Source organism: Elgaria multicarinata, chromosome 4 (assembly GCF_023053635.1).
Source record: "Elgaria multicarinata webbii isolate HBS135686 ecotype San Diego chromosome 4, rElgMul1.1.pri, whole genome shotgun sequence".
Classification (NCBI taxonomy): Eukaryota; Metazoa; Chordata; class Lepidosauria; order Squamata; family Anguidae; genus Elgaria; species Elgaria multicarinata.
This window is the reverse complement of record NC_086174.1, coordinates 108,818,560-108,833,426: the sequence shown is the minus strand read 5'-3', so window position 1 is coordinate 108,833,426 and position 14,867 is coordinate 108,818,560. Positions and strand designations below refer to the sequence as shown.

At 42.3% G+C, this 14,867-nt stretch overlaps 1 protein-coding gene across 1 annotated transcript in view; it reads right to left on the bottom strand.

Moving 5' to 3' along the window:
• Positions 1–345: 345 nt before the first annotated feature.
• IMPG1 (interphotoreceptor matrix proteoglycan 1) overlaps positions 346–14,867 on the bottom strand; it is a 91,687-nt gene continuing 77,165 nt past the window's right edge. Inside the window, exons 13-18 of the mRNA XM_063125798.1 lie at positions 11,727–12,259; positions 9,193–9,412; positions 3,249–3,459; positions 995–1,162; positions 707–888; positions 346–411 (exon numbers count right to left, since the gene is read on the bottom strand). Of these exons, the coding sequence (XP_062981868.1) occupies positions 386–411; positions 707–888; positions 995–1,162; positions 3,249–3,459; positions 9,193–9,412; positions 11,727–12,259 (1,340 nt within the window). The 3' untranslated portion in view covers positions 346–385. The remainder of the gene's footprint in view (positions 412–706; positions 889–994; positions 1,163–3,248; positions 3,460–9,192; positions 9,413–11,726; positions 12,260–14,867) is intronic.

The window sequence follows — 14,867 nt, the reverse complement described above, 5'->3', positions numbered from 1 at the left end:
ATTTCCCACCAAATACATTTTCTGGGAATTTTCTTTCTCAGGCTCCCTGAACTGTTGGAGAATTTCACACCCCCACCCCTGGAAGAATATTCTGCTACAGCCCAATCTTCCAACACAGGATAATTTTGGGTGAAACTATGGAACCAGTTTTAATATTGTTTGACCATTATTGAAGGAAGCAATAAACTTGGGGTGTAATCCTATGCATGTTTAGCGAGAGAAGAGCCCTACAATTCCTAGCATTCTGAATTCCAAGGGCAATATAAGAGAAGTTTCCACACATGATCAAGAATGCATACAGGAATTTGACTAATAAATAAATAGATAAATAAATACTTCACAAACCTTTATATCCTCTGAATGTTGGGCTTCAAACCCTAACTTGTCACTCTTCGCTTTGCTTCTGGTGGCCTACAAATAAAATAAGGATATGTGCTTGCTATACAAAACATCAAAACAAAGAAACTACAATAGACATTGCAGAAGTGCTATTAGTTGATCTTCACTAACTGGAGCATTCTGACATGAAACTGCTACGGAGATGAGTATTACAGATTAGTGATGGTGGAGATTAGTATTTTTTAGTCCGAGAACACTAAAGGCAAGCTGGCTGGCAAATGCATAGTTGATTGTTACTAAGGGTAATGTTACAACTCGTAGAAGACACATTTTGAAGAGGAATGAGGGCTCTGTGCATGCATTTTACCTCCATTCTCTGTTCTGTGTTCATTATTGTGTAATGTTCCTTGATCACTGCTCTCTGAAGAACTGATACAGGCACTTACACTACATGGCCCACGGCAAAAATTACTGTTGGGTTCATCGTGATCAAAACCAGGATTAATTCTTACAGCATTCTCTGCGTTGCAATGGCTGGGAGGTGGACCTCTATAAGGTAGAACATGTTTGTTTATGGTAAGACTTCCTGTTTGCAGCTTTAAAAGGCCAAATTTTGAAGGGGGGAAAAGGTAACATGAAGGGTTGAGCTGCTTACTCCACGTTAGTCTTGTTTTTGCATTTTCTTCGTAACTTAATTATTAAAGTGATGAGAAGAAAAATTAGGCACAATAAGCCAAGCATCACAGCTTTGGAGATGTTGGATCGGGTAGGTGTTGGAGCGTATTTTGCACAACGCTCTCCTCTGTTTCTACGTACTGGGCATCTAAAACGTGGAGGGAGAGGAAAGCAAAGCCGCATATGTCAAAAGAATGGTCAAGGGTACAAAAAGCAAAACTACCTGCATCCATGAACTCGGGAGAAATCTGGCAAATGAGTAGCCTCTCTTAGCTGCTCAGGAGTCCAAAAGAACTAGCAGGAAGTCAATCTCCTGTTCTTTGAGGCATGCATATCACATGGGTTTAACCCCCTGGACAGGGATGGAGTACCAGCTCCCACTCTCTAAAGCTCTAGAACTTTCGAAAATGATATGCAGCGCAGAACTGAATATGACTGTGCAAAGAAGCCCACTTGCAGAACGTTGGTTACAAGCAAGCAGCCTGTCTCTCTTCTTTTCTCAGGACTTTTCATGCATCTTAGCTTTAAGTGGTTGTTCTTTCTTAAATCCCTCCAATTATTTGTATGCTGGATTTATGACAGCCTCTGGCACACTCCAGATGTGTTGGATTGCATCTTGATGTTGGCTGGGAATTGCAGTCCAGCACATCTGGAATGCCCCAGCCTAGGAAAGGTTGATTTATTGATATATATCGTTGTGTCCTGCTCTAAGAATTTTCTTAGAAGGTGCTTTAAAAATACTGTTAATCAATTAACTAAGAATAGTGAGAATCAGCAGTTTCCTGTTAAGTTGGTATAAGTGGATGTCTAGCAAATATATCCCCTGCAGATTCATTTCCTACATGAAAACATGGGCAGGTCTGTCTTCCACCACATGGTGGAGTCTCAGATACTTACCTCATGAAACTCCATGCACTCACTTGGACTAATGGAAGGTCCTATAAGGAAGAAATCTTGTAGCAGGTCTTCCCCACAAGTGGTTCAGGTTAGTGGGGTGGGATAGATCCATCTCACAGTCTTACATTATAGGAGCAGTGTATGATTATATCTATAATATCTATCTTATCTAACATATATCTGTAATATACCTATCACCGATCTGTAATGGGTGTGACTATAGTTAGCTTTACATCTATGTAATTGATGCTGTGCCTGCTGAAGTGACTGGGGGATTACCTCTCCGTATCTTTGTTTGATTGCATTCATGGTCATAGCAAAAATCTGATCTACCGTACAACATACAAGCATGTGCAATGTTCACAACTTCCCCACGGCTGCCGTATGAACATTTCATTTTTGCTTCAAAACATATGAGCATGCCTTGTTTGCAGCCCTGAATGCGATTGCGAGCATGGGTTGGTCAAAAGTGTTTGCAAATTACTGGACGTGTGCTCTCCTTCAATTTGAGCAACTTTCCCAGTTTGTTTTTGCGCAAATTCCCCTGTAGACTGAATCAGCCAAGCTTTAGTGTATGATGCACATTAGGGGAAATTCGCACAAATTTGCACACATTTCACATTTGATTGCTTGTTCCATTTGTGCAATTTTTCCGTTTGCACAGCGATCGCAAACACTAACAGGAAATGGGCATGAGATGAGCGGCAAGATGATATTTGGAGAATCCTTGTGATCTCAAATATCGCTCATTCCCCCATCCCTTGTTAAATTCCCTTCTGCTGCCTTCTGCTTGGTTGCATGAAATGGATTCTGGCTAATGGCCAATAGTGTGTGTGTGTGTGTGTGTGTGTGTGTGTGTGACGGGAAGGGTAGTTAACAGTACAATGTAAAAGCAGAATTAAGGTTGACCACAAGAACGTAACATAGCATAGCTCCATCTAGCCAACAGTGGCTCACTCTAGTAAGGGCCTCTTGCATCCCACTACCTGAAAGCTTTTAACTGCTAGGCCAAGGATGGGTAATGTGTTGTCCTCCAGGTGTTGTTGGACTGCAGCTCCAATAATCTCTAGCCACCATAGCCAATAGTGGGGGATGATGGGAGTTGAAGTCTAACAGCATCTATTGGTCCATACACCCCCCACCCGCCCATTTGAAGCGGCAGCTTTTTGTTTGGAAAGCCTGTACTCTGTCAATGAGCGATGTTCCTTCCTCAGCCTTGTCTAACCCAGAAAAGTGGCTGCATTCTACCTTGTTATGCTGTTTGGGTATTATACCATGGAATCTACTACGTGTCAAATTCTATAGTAGCATTAATACTCATAATTGTATTTACCTACCTACAGACTGCCCCTCTTCCTGGAACTAATTCGCACTTGCCACCATTAACACACAGGTGTGGCTCAATCTCACACAGGCTCCGGCATGGCAGTCCATCTGTTCTTGCATAACCAGGTTTACAAAGGCAATCCGCCTCTTTTGTCCAGTCATTCTTTATGCACTGGGCAAATTCATCACACGCCATAAACTTGCAAGGGTCTGCTTGATCAGCTGTAATAGAAGGGGAAAAGCTTTCTAAATGGATTCATTGATGCAGTGCCACATGTACTTGGCAAAATTGTCTGCTGGCTAGGGAAGACAGTAGAAGGTCACCAGTACTACATACCATCACCACTGTGCCCATCATTAAAGTATGTGTTAGAATCAACAGAGTTCCTTCTTTTTACTTACACAAGCTGCAATGATATGTCTTCTTCAGGAATCAGGCTTATATTGTATTGAAAATATTTATAGGCTGCCTTTTACAGTAAATGTCCTCCTAAGGCAGCTGCCATAAAAGAGTTAAAATACAAAGCCACCAAAGAAAGTGGGTGGTTGATGGAAACAGTAGTCCCATATCTAGTTTCTACCTTCATGATGTCAAACTTATCCTATGTTCTGATACCCTTACAAACGATCATTTAGCCAACGATGTGCAATGTGGTGCAGAAAAGCACATTGTAATGATGTCAGAGATACAGGGTAGGTTGCATGAGACTCTAGAGATAGGAAGGAACTTGGCATAGAGCTTTGTGACATGTTAGTTGTGCCAAAAGATATAGGCACATGTATTGAAATCAATGGGCAGTATTTGTTCTTTAAGCATGCAACAAGGATCTGTTGCTTTTTCTGTAAGACAACATAAAATGGCAACAACCCCTCCCAATTTCATATTCTTTGTGATCTTTCTTCTAGAAATCAAATTCTTGAAAGGGTACACTTATGTTTGTATTGCTTATAATCTGTGTCCATCCAATTAAAGAAGAATTAACAACATGAAAGGCTCTGGTGAAAATTTAAAATCTCTTGAAACAAAATTTTAAAACCAGAAAAGTGGTAATAGTAATTTGTCTTGTAATGACAAAATACAGAAAATTCAAGTTTTGTATGTACTCACAGACCTTTTTTCCTGGAGCCAGTGCACATCTGCCACCATTAATACAGATGTCAGTAACAAATGTTAAGAGATTAACAAAAGAGATCCAAATGTATAGATGAAGACTGTGTGTGAGAGAATGGCTTGACATCAATAGCAGTCCCACAAAATTAAAATGTTAGTGAATTATAACTGAACATGAGTAAAACACACACACACACACACCACAAATCTCAGTTCCATTTAGGCTGTATTCTAAAATTAAGCAGGCAAGCCTTCAGTTATGTTCAACACTGGCCAAGAACTCATTCGGACAACTTTCTTCAATTGTTGGCACCACTGTTGAAGAATGTAAAAAAAAAAATGGAATGAATTCCATGGAATGCTATGAAGATTAAAATATGAGGATACCCTGAAGGAACTGTTCTTGCTTAGCCAGCAAAAACAAGTATTTAATTGGAATCAGGGAAACATGCCAGAAAGAAGAGAGGCCTCAAGAACCTGCTCTCTTTGCTGCAAGATCTCATGCAAGAGATTGTGCAAATCCTTGTGCAAACAGAAGCACACCTCTGGATTTCAGTTCTCTTTCAAGGTTACTGTGCTAAGGCAGAAAAAGTTCTTCCTGCATGCAGAAGAGCACGCCGGAAGATCTAACTCATGGATCCAGCCCATGGAGTACCTACATCTAGCTGGCTTGTTTACTTTGTAGCTTTATTTTCAGTATCTCCTTTTATTTACCTGTCAACAGAGATGTGAAATCTTGTAAACACCATCAAGGTGTTTGTTTATATATAACACTTTCAAGGCCTTTGGCATTTACCAAGTAAGGACTGACGCTGCCTGCCAAGTATTCCTCTCGTACGTATATAAATAAAATGTAAGAGGAAGAAAGCAGAACTTCTGGAGATTTGCCTCATAGCTCATCATCCTTGGATGTGCTACTGAACCCTGCCCATCTGGCCAGATGTAAGCACATTCCATTCTTTTTTGGTTGGTTGGTTGGTTTTGCTACCATTGCTTACTGCACTGTGAAAGCTCACGTTTTAATCAATAAATATTCCAGTTAGAAACAGAACACCTTGAAAAAACTTGACCTGTGTATCTCATTCAATGCAGCATCAACATCGTAAGCTATGGGAGGTTAAGTGGAACAAGCTTGCAGGAGTGTTGTCAAGACAACGTTTTTAGTTGTGATGTCGGAAATAGTGGGAGAATCATGACACTGTCATGTCAACATACTCTGACAATTTACAGAACTTAAACATGGTGCACGAGAGGCTTTGATTTGTGGAAGGATGGGAACAGAAGTTCATGATGAGATGCATTTCTTTGCTTAGTGAGAAAGGTAACTCCCAGGGGGCTTGTACCTTGAATTCCTACAGCTACTGGTCCACAGACAAATTCAGCCAAGGTTCTTACTACTTAATTGCTGTGCCATCTTTCAGTATTTCTCACGCTGTGATCCGTTTCTGCCTGTACTTGTTTTAAGGATCTCTCCATTCCCTGAATTTGGCTGCCAGTCACTTTGCCCTCCCATGGTATTTTATCCTCACACTATAGCCAGTCTTTCTGTCTTTAAAACACATATACACTCAGCTTCCTACTCCATTCATGCAGATAATCTCTCTTTAATATGTGCTTATTTCACAGCGGGGCACTAGATGTCTCATCGTGTTGCACTCCTGAAGTGTAAATCTCAAAGGGGGAAGTAAGGCGAACTTGGAGCTGCAATGACCACCGAGCTGATCCACCAGTTTTGTAGAACTGGTGGCCAAATGAGCAAATGCTCTTCAATGCTGAGCCGTCCTAGGAAAGGCATGCAATCAGCATAAATACGGTTGATCATGACAGCACGTTGTGCAAGAACACACTGCAAACAGTGAGACTTAGGCCATGTTCACACCAAGAGGGGATCTACACATGGTCGTGAAGGTGCTTGCGTGCGCCTGCAGTGCGCCCCGAAACTCATTGTGTAGATCCTGCCTATCCTGGCCAGAAGAGGCGGAGGAGGAGGAGAAGGAGGAGGCCCCGCATCACCCCTCGCGGGGACGGGACAAAAAGTTTCCGGGCTCGGCTTCGCTGGGGAATCTGGCTGCGTCCTTGCCGCTGCCGCCCACCTCCCCGCCGGCCTCCTGCTGCCAAGCTCTCTGACCCGGGTGGCTCTTTCGCCGGCAGCAGGAGGCCGGCGGGGAGGTGGGCGGCGGCGGCAAGGACGCAGCCAGATTCCCCAGCGAAGCCGCCAAGCCCGGAAACTTTTTGCCCCGTCCCCGCGAGGGGCAATGTGGGGCCTCTTCCTCCTCCTCCTCCTCCTCCTCCTCTTCTGGCCAGGATAGGGCAGGATCTACACAATGAGTTTCGGGGCGCAGTGCAGGCGCACGCAAGCGCCTTCACGACTATGTGTAGATCCTCCCCTACTCTCTTCCTGAGTCACAACCTGGGAAGAACTGCTGCCATTCATACCATATCCTGGGAAGAGACCGCGCTTATCAGTCTACTTCTAGATTTGCTTGTGGTGAAAGTAAGTTCATTAAAGAGGAACAGAGATTTTTGCGGTGTTTCCATATAATAGACAGAACATTGGGCAAATTACATGGGGATTGATCCACATCCATCAGCTCGAAAGGCTTACATCACCACCCCCTTTTAGGAGCTGCCCCCAATGAAAGGCTGCAGCTAGGGCCGACCCTACCTTTATGTAGAGTGAAGTGTCCACCTTAGGCAGCAGATTTTGTTAGTGTGGTGTAGTGGCTAAGGTGTTGGACTGGGAGTCAGGAGATCTGGGTTCTAGTCCCCCCTTGGCCATGGAAATTCACTGGGTGACTTTGGGCCAGTCACTGACTCTCAGCCCAACCTACCTCACAGGGTTGTTGTTGTGAGGATAAAATGGAGCAGAGGAGAAGGATTATGTACACCACCTTGGGTTCTTTGGAGGAAAAAAGGCGGGATAAAAATGAAATAATAAATTAGTTATTTACTTTATTATTATTTTATTCCTACAGCCAGGAGTAGGGAGATGTGCTCAAGGGATTTTGTGCCTCATGTGCCAGAATAACTTGGTTGATTTCAAAGTAGGGATGGGGGCATCATTTGATGCTCTGCCTCAGGCTGCAAAATGTCTATATTTCAGACCTCCGATTCAGTAATTAGGGTGGGACCCTTCAAACCGATAGATCTTATCACACACCATCCCTAGGTTGTCACATGGTAGGATGTGGTGCTTACTTATGAGTAATGCTGTCGCTGCTCTCACTAAGAATGAACGACACACAACATTCCCAATGCATTCCACTGACTTTAATAGAACTATAGAAAAGCAAGGTCTTCCTGGATTTGGACCAATAAATCTTCCTTTGCAAGAAAAGTGTATATGGCGCATTTACAAGTTTCCATCTACCTTATTGCCAATGCCTGCACTCTTAAGGGCTGCTTCTCATTTTTATACTTTGTCATGAATAAATGACTGCAAACATGTGAGCCTTAAATCAGTATAGAATGCATGTTGGAATGTAAGCTTTTCTGGTCAAAATGCAAATTTCCCGAGCTGCAGGTTTTTACTACTAAAACCAGCAATTTAAACAGTATGTGCCATTCTCAGGTGATGCAAGCCACATACTCTGACAATTTGTCACATTTGTGCTCAGGTATCCATAGAGAGCCTGGGATGGGCAATGTGGTACCTCTAAGTCCAACTGCACCTGCAGACACCTCCCCCTGAGCCCATGAAGTACCTTGCTGATGCCAGTTAAAATAACAATAATAATAATAATAATAATAATAATAATAATAATAATAGTGACTGGAATGCTTCAAAATGAAGTGTTGGCATCTAGTCACCTGCAGACCCAGATACAATCTTAGAAAGTAAAGATGGTGGGAGGCCAGAAGCCAGCTGGGGGTGGGCAAGGAAGGAAGAAACATACCCAATTGCTGGAACGTCATCAGGGAAGGGCTTGGGCTGACCTGATGGAGTGGGAGGAGGAATCAGGGCAGGAGAAAACTGCAGAGAACACTGGGAGGCCTTTCGACCATCCAGTTGGGGTCTGTGGTGGAGGGGAAGGATCTGTGTATGTAAGTATGTTTCTTGTGTGTGCATGTATGTATTTGTTTGTGTTAAGGTGGTGGTTCCAAAAGAGAAATAAGTGAAGGGATAAGTAGATCTTGTGTGCAGGGGGTGGGTGTATCTCTGTGATACAGTATTGAATGTTTTTCACATCCTTCCAGGGCAATGAAATATTAGCATTCAATTTCACATGCACGTTACATCCAATTATTTTCAAAAGCTCTTGTAACAACACATTAATTTTAGAAGCATACTATTGCACCGAAGAATACCACTATCTATCTATTAGTAAACCTGAATTTTGTTATGTTCTTTGATAACTCATGATGCATTTTCACAGAGTTGGATCCAATGGGATCATTCTGATCTTGTGTGCAGGGGGTGGGAGGAGAGAGAGTGTGGTGGTGATCCTGCATGACACAGAAAACAGTGTCTTCAAAGGAGTGGGCTGGTGTTTGGGGGCACAACCCCCTACTCCACCTACTATTCAGGTTCTTGAACAAGTTATTTGTCCTTTAGGCTCACCAGTTTGCCTTTATGTGGTATTGGTGTTTTGTGACTGGCCATGACCGCCATGGCAGCTATTTTCTGATGATGGATATGACATCCTCAAAATTCCAAATGTGCCCACTGGCCCAAAACTGTTGAAGACTCTCAGAAGCAGGGACTGTGTCCACAACTGAGAGAGACACCATGAACCTATTCTGGGACACCTGTCTGCAAAGAACAACTAACATTGTGAAATGATTACTGGCGAGTGACATTTATGATTTCCTCCGTCCCCTTGTCTCTATTTTTTTTACATTACCTGGCTCAATATCAAGTGAATAGCTGTCGATTTCAAGGTTAAGGCGTTGAGCTGCTGCATCGCAAAAGTCCTCCAACACACAATGGACAGCCTCTGTGATGTTATACGGCACCGACTTTGCAAACTTCATCTTGCTGTTGACAATCACACTTCCATTGCGGAAGTTGAGTATTTCCAGTTGCTTAAATCCTGTAAGGTTGGACTGTAGGTAGGGAAGCAGCTGCAAATAAAGGAGGGAGCTTGATTTTAAACCTATCAATGCCTACATGTCATTAATTCCACTTATATTCACTTTTCATTTGGGGGAACATAAATCAGCCACTGTTTCGCTGAGTTTATTAGCAGACTTTACATCTGCTACCAAGTTAAGTTGCTCACTTAGTCTTCTGTGGCAGTCTCCCTAGTTAGCCCCTTTTCAATAATCTATTAAGATAGATAGAGTGCAGTTTTCCTTCTAATTAAATTCATAGACTGCAATCCAGTTAAAAAGAAATCAATGGGACTTAAGCAAGCTTAAACGTGAGTAGCAGCTGTAGGTGAGGCAGCCCTATGGTGTCAAGTGGGCTTTACCCACTCTTGGTTATGAAAGAGTTGTGGGGGGGGGGGGAGAGAGGGAGCGAAAGAGAGAGAAGGCCTTGGATCTTTACACAGCTCCTCCTGCCAAAGTCAACAATGGGTGTATCTGTGTGATACAGTATTGAACATGTTTTTCATGTCCTTCCAGGGCAATGAAACATCAGCATTCAATTTCACATGCACATTACATCCATTTGTTTTCAAAGGTTCTTGTAGCACTACATTAATTTTAGTAGCCCACAGTTGCACCAAAGAATGCCACTATCTCTCTATTAGAAAACCTGATTTTTTAAAAGCTCTTTGATAACTCAGGATGCATTGTCATAGTGTTGGATCCAATGGGATCATTCTGCTCATAGAAATGCTTCTGTCACTGGAACCGAGTGGTGGGTGATTCCCCTCATCTCAGCCCCCTCCCCATGTGCCCTTAAACTCTGCTTCAGTAGGTTGAGAAACCCTCTAGAGCAGATTTTCAGATGGTGCAGAAGGCTGCAGAAGAAGAGAGGAAGAGTCCCATCATGCTAGCAGACTTCCATTAGTGTGATGTTGGATTGAATCCACAGGACTAATTGTACATCCAGCATAAAAATTCAAGTCTTGGGTACAATCAGGGATACTCTATCTAGGTCACAGTAGACACCATGCTGGGGGACACATGTTCCTTTATATCTCTCTACACTGTCCACATATGAAGAAAAGGGTATTATTTTAATGGTATTTGTGCAGATTTCTTCCCACTCTTTTCATTTGGTTGCTCCAGCCACATTTCTCCCTTCCTGGGTCAATTCTGGCATCATAGCTGGGTAAGATGAAAAGTAGCCAGAGATGGCAACTGCAGGGAAGTGACTGTGGGAGGGCTCAGTGCCCCCCTCCAAAGCACTCCTTTTATGGCTTCCATGGGATTCAATATGTGATTGCAGCAAGTACGTGTCTGTTAGCCTGTTATTTCTCCTTTGGCACTTTAGCAGCAGGAAATTGGGTGGGCTGCACAAGAGAGGCTGGGCTGAATGGTGTCATGTCAGTGAGCAGATTTTCCATGTTTTTAAATTTGTGCAAAATATGGCTGTAAATTATGGGCACATTTTGCATAAATTAGGCAAGTGTGTACAAATTTCAGCCGCAATTTGTGCAAATATCTATTTGTGCAATTCTGCCCCCAACCAAAACCAAAACAAAAAACCCACAAACAAAAACACAAGATAAAAAGTCCCTGGAGTTCGGGGAAAACACACGACTCAGCTCGTGAATGAAAGCGGAGTCAGATGGGCAGCGGAAATCCGTTGAGCCCCCAAAGGCCCCAATTTCCAAATGACAGACAGCCTGAATGCTCGCTCTCTATTCCTTCCACCACTATGTCTCCCACATACCTTGACATGCCTCATACTCTGCAGAGGAAGGCAACAGTCATCTCTCTGTGTGGATTGCTGTTGTGTTGCACCTCCGCTATGTTGGAGTCTTCTATGGAACAAGAGGGTCCACCAAGCTGGAAGCCCATCCAAAGGACGAGCCCTGAAGTGGCATTTTTAAATATGATGCCAAGTGCAGGCGCATGCCTTAACACTGTGACCTTAAAATCTGCATAAGGATCTCTGTTTTGACTGCTTGAGCGTTTCCCCAATAATACCAACATAATAGGTTTTGTAACACTATGTTGGTGTTGCCTATGCTATTTTCGTCTGTCATAGTTTGCTTAGGTAATTGAACGAAGACTACAATTCTGTATGCATTCTCCTTGAGGGGTAAGGCTCATTACACACAATAGAATAAATGCAAGGACTGGGCTGTAAGAAGAAGAAATACCATTTTTCTCCATAATGGGCTTTTCCTTATCAGTCTGATTTGATGTATGTTTTGTGTTTACATTTAACTTGGGGAAAGGCAGCAATGAAATGCTTAGAGTGATAAGATTTTCTTTCTAAATGTTATTGATGCATTAAAAACAACCGTTTGTCACTTACCAACTGCATGAATTGCTGTTCAAGTGCTTTGTATTCCGTGGAACTCCGATTGAAGAGGTCATCAGAAAAGCGCATGTTGGTTACTCTCAAACTGAAGAATACTACTAACTCTTTGCCTTTGGCTGTGGTTGTCATGGAGCCTGTGGTTACATACTTCAGCGGAGGAGCTGGAGTCATATCTGGAGTTCCTGGCAGTGCATAGTAGCCACTTCCACCCTCGTCCATAGTTGCTGGGCTCATCATATCAATCGCACCTAATTCAGTGGCAATATCTTGCACCCCCATTTCAAATCCAGTACTGTCTGTTGCTGCTACCCACACAGAGCTTGTTGCTTCAAAAGACTGATCAATAACAATGGAAGGGCCACTGGTAGTCACTGCTGGCAATAAAATGATCTCATCTGGTGGCCCTAAAATATCATCTTCAGGAAGAGATGTTGGAAGATCAGGAGAACCAATGAAGTATGGCATAGTACTCAATGTGGCTAAAATGTCATCACCTGAAGATTCCAGTTGGTCTGTAATCTTACCATCTGAAAAGGACACAAAGTTAATGTAGGACAATAACCACCCTTCAACAAACACATTACCTAGCAGGGGGCAAGGAAGTCTTTGATCTTGGTGAACATGGATGCTCAGGAAAGGAGGTTGAATTGCAGCAGCTAAACTAGGCTGGCAGAAAAACCTGGTGTGAATTTTTGGGAGAAAATCTGTTCTCTTGTTCTGAATGGTGTCTCTTTCCCTCCCTTCCCTTTCTGGTAATGCTGACATTTTGATTGGTTAGGTGGAATGGCTGCACCACTTTTAGTCCCTGTGATGCTGCTCAGTATTGTGCCAGTTTCTCTCCCATTCCATGTGCAAAGTGGTTTTCCCCACACAGCTTCTTCTGCTTCCCTGTCCAGCACCATCTTCCCCCTGGAAAAGCTTATTAGTCAACAAGCTCCTGCTGCTTCATTCCAATTGCAAGTAGATCTTTTAAAACAGCAGGAAAGTTTGCTTTGTAAATTCATTGGCTGACTTGATAGGAGAAAACAAAGGGCGATATTGAATTTCCCATTATTTGCCTGCTTCTTCCCCCCAGCATTCCTATCTCTGCAGCCTTTCTCAATTCCCCAGCCCCACTTATCTCATTTCCCCCCTTTCGACAGTAGATGCAATTTTTCCAGAGACCAGTTCTGGGTTGTGAAGGGAGCTGCTGCAAGGAAGAAAAACGTGGAATGGATTTTTTGGGAGAGAAGAAAAGACTGTTTGCTAGATTTTTTTAAAACCCCAATTTTAAAAACAGGTACTTGTTGGGCTGTGTTGCATCTTGCCAGAAAAGGGAAACAAAGTTTAATTTTCAGAAATAGATCTGCAAGGGACTCAGGCTTATGGGGAACAATATCATTTGTGGTATTAACCATTCTCGTTAATTCTGTGCAAGGGGCAGGGAGCATTTCAATGGAAAAGGAAAGGCACACTTTAAGCGTTCAGAAGGACTTTTACTGTATTCTTGCTCACTAGTTTAAATAATTTTTGGCTAAGTCTGGATATAATTTCTGTGCCTCTGGCAATAGCACAATATAGATAATATACATTTGAAGTCTGCTACATGAAATGTAGAGGTGGAATTACTTATTATTAAAATAGTGATGTTGTTCCTTTCCACAAAAAAAACCACCCCCACAATATGGTTAAGAATAAATAAAAAACCAATGTAAATTATTAAAATGACAACATAAGCAAAACAATAAGATAAAAATCAGCAGCTGTGAATTAAAAAAGCAGCAAATAAAAACACACCCATCCCAGAACCATTGTGTAATCTCATAAATCCAAGAGAATGATCAAGACGAGAGGGAGAGAGCAGGGAGGGAGATGCACATCCCTAGGAAAGGAGATCAACAACATTGGTGCCATTGCTGAGAAGGCCCTACCCTATGCAGCCTCCTTCCCCAATTTTTAAGTCAGAGATGATATATGGAACAGGGAAGTTCTTAATGTGTGGACAGGCTCAACTTTCGTATGGTTTTCATCATCATATTTGGATCAACTATTTGTCTACTTCTTTAGCTCTATTTGTACAGTTGCCTCCAGGAAGGCACCGTGCCTGTTGGCCCCGATCACAATGTCATGCAGCCCACAGATAATATCCACACATTCAGTCTGACATATGAAAACAGGAATCTACATATGTAATAGCTGTATGTGTGTAAGTTCTCATATGGTTGGGAACTCTACAAGATTGGGGTTCCTAACTGCGTGGGAAGCCTGTGTGCATACAGCAAGGCTGGCTGGGGGATGCTGGGAGTTGTAGGACTTCTGTCTGTCAAAATAGTTAGTTAGTTAGTTAGTTAGTTGTTGCATTTCTATACTGCCCAATAGCCGAAGTGCTTGCAGAGGACTGAGCCCTTAGCCATTCTTCCATAACCAATAATGTCTCTGCAGAAACATTCCAATTGTACTAATAGCAACAATAAAATATCTGAAATTCCTCATTCTGAAATAAAGATGAAAGAAAATGGAAGAAATATAAAGAAGATGCCAGGAAAGGGAATTAGGAGCACAGCACAAAGAAAAAGGGGTGATAATAGTTATTACAAGAATAATTCACCTGAGTTGTATTGTGTTCTACAAGTTGCTATGAACATTGATTGCTCAGAAACTTCATTTTTTAAATAGCAGTGCAAGTTGCATAAGTAATTGGTTTGACAAACTGTCACACCTTTTACAGATGGCAATTAAGTGCAAATTGGATTACAATGATTTGCCTTTGATTTGAACATCACAAAAGTAAAGCTGAATATCTCCTAGTGTGTTCAATACAAATTTGTCAATACACGATTTGTATACTTCTGTTATTTTACAAGTACATTGATCCTGTATTTGCTTGATAATTTGCCAATAAACCACATTTTAAGACTGGCTGGTTGCAAGATACCAGTGTGGTTTTTTGTTAAGTATATTTTAGTGAAGTCTGAGGATGAACAGGTCCAATGTATCAATGAACTATGCAAATGAATGAATATGGATTTTATTGTTGTTCAGGGAGTAAATCACTAAATTCAGTCAATTGGTCAGCAGGCATTCTGCGAATAGTTTCAAGTCTGATCTTATAGTTTATTTCCACAGCCTTTGTGAGTCTTTCAAACTTGATAACCC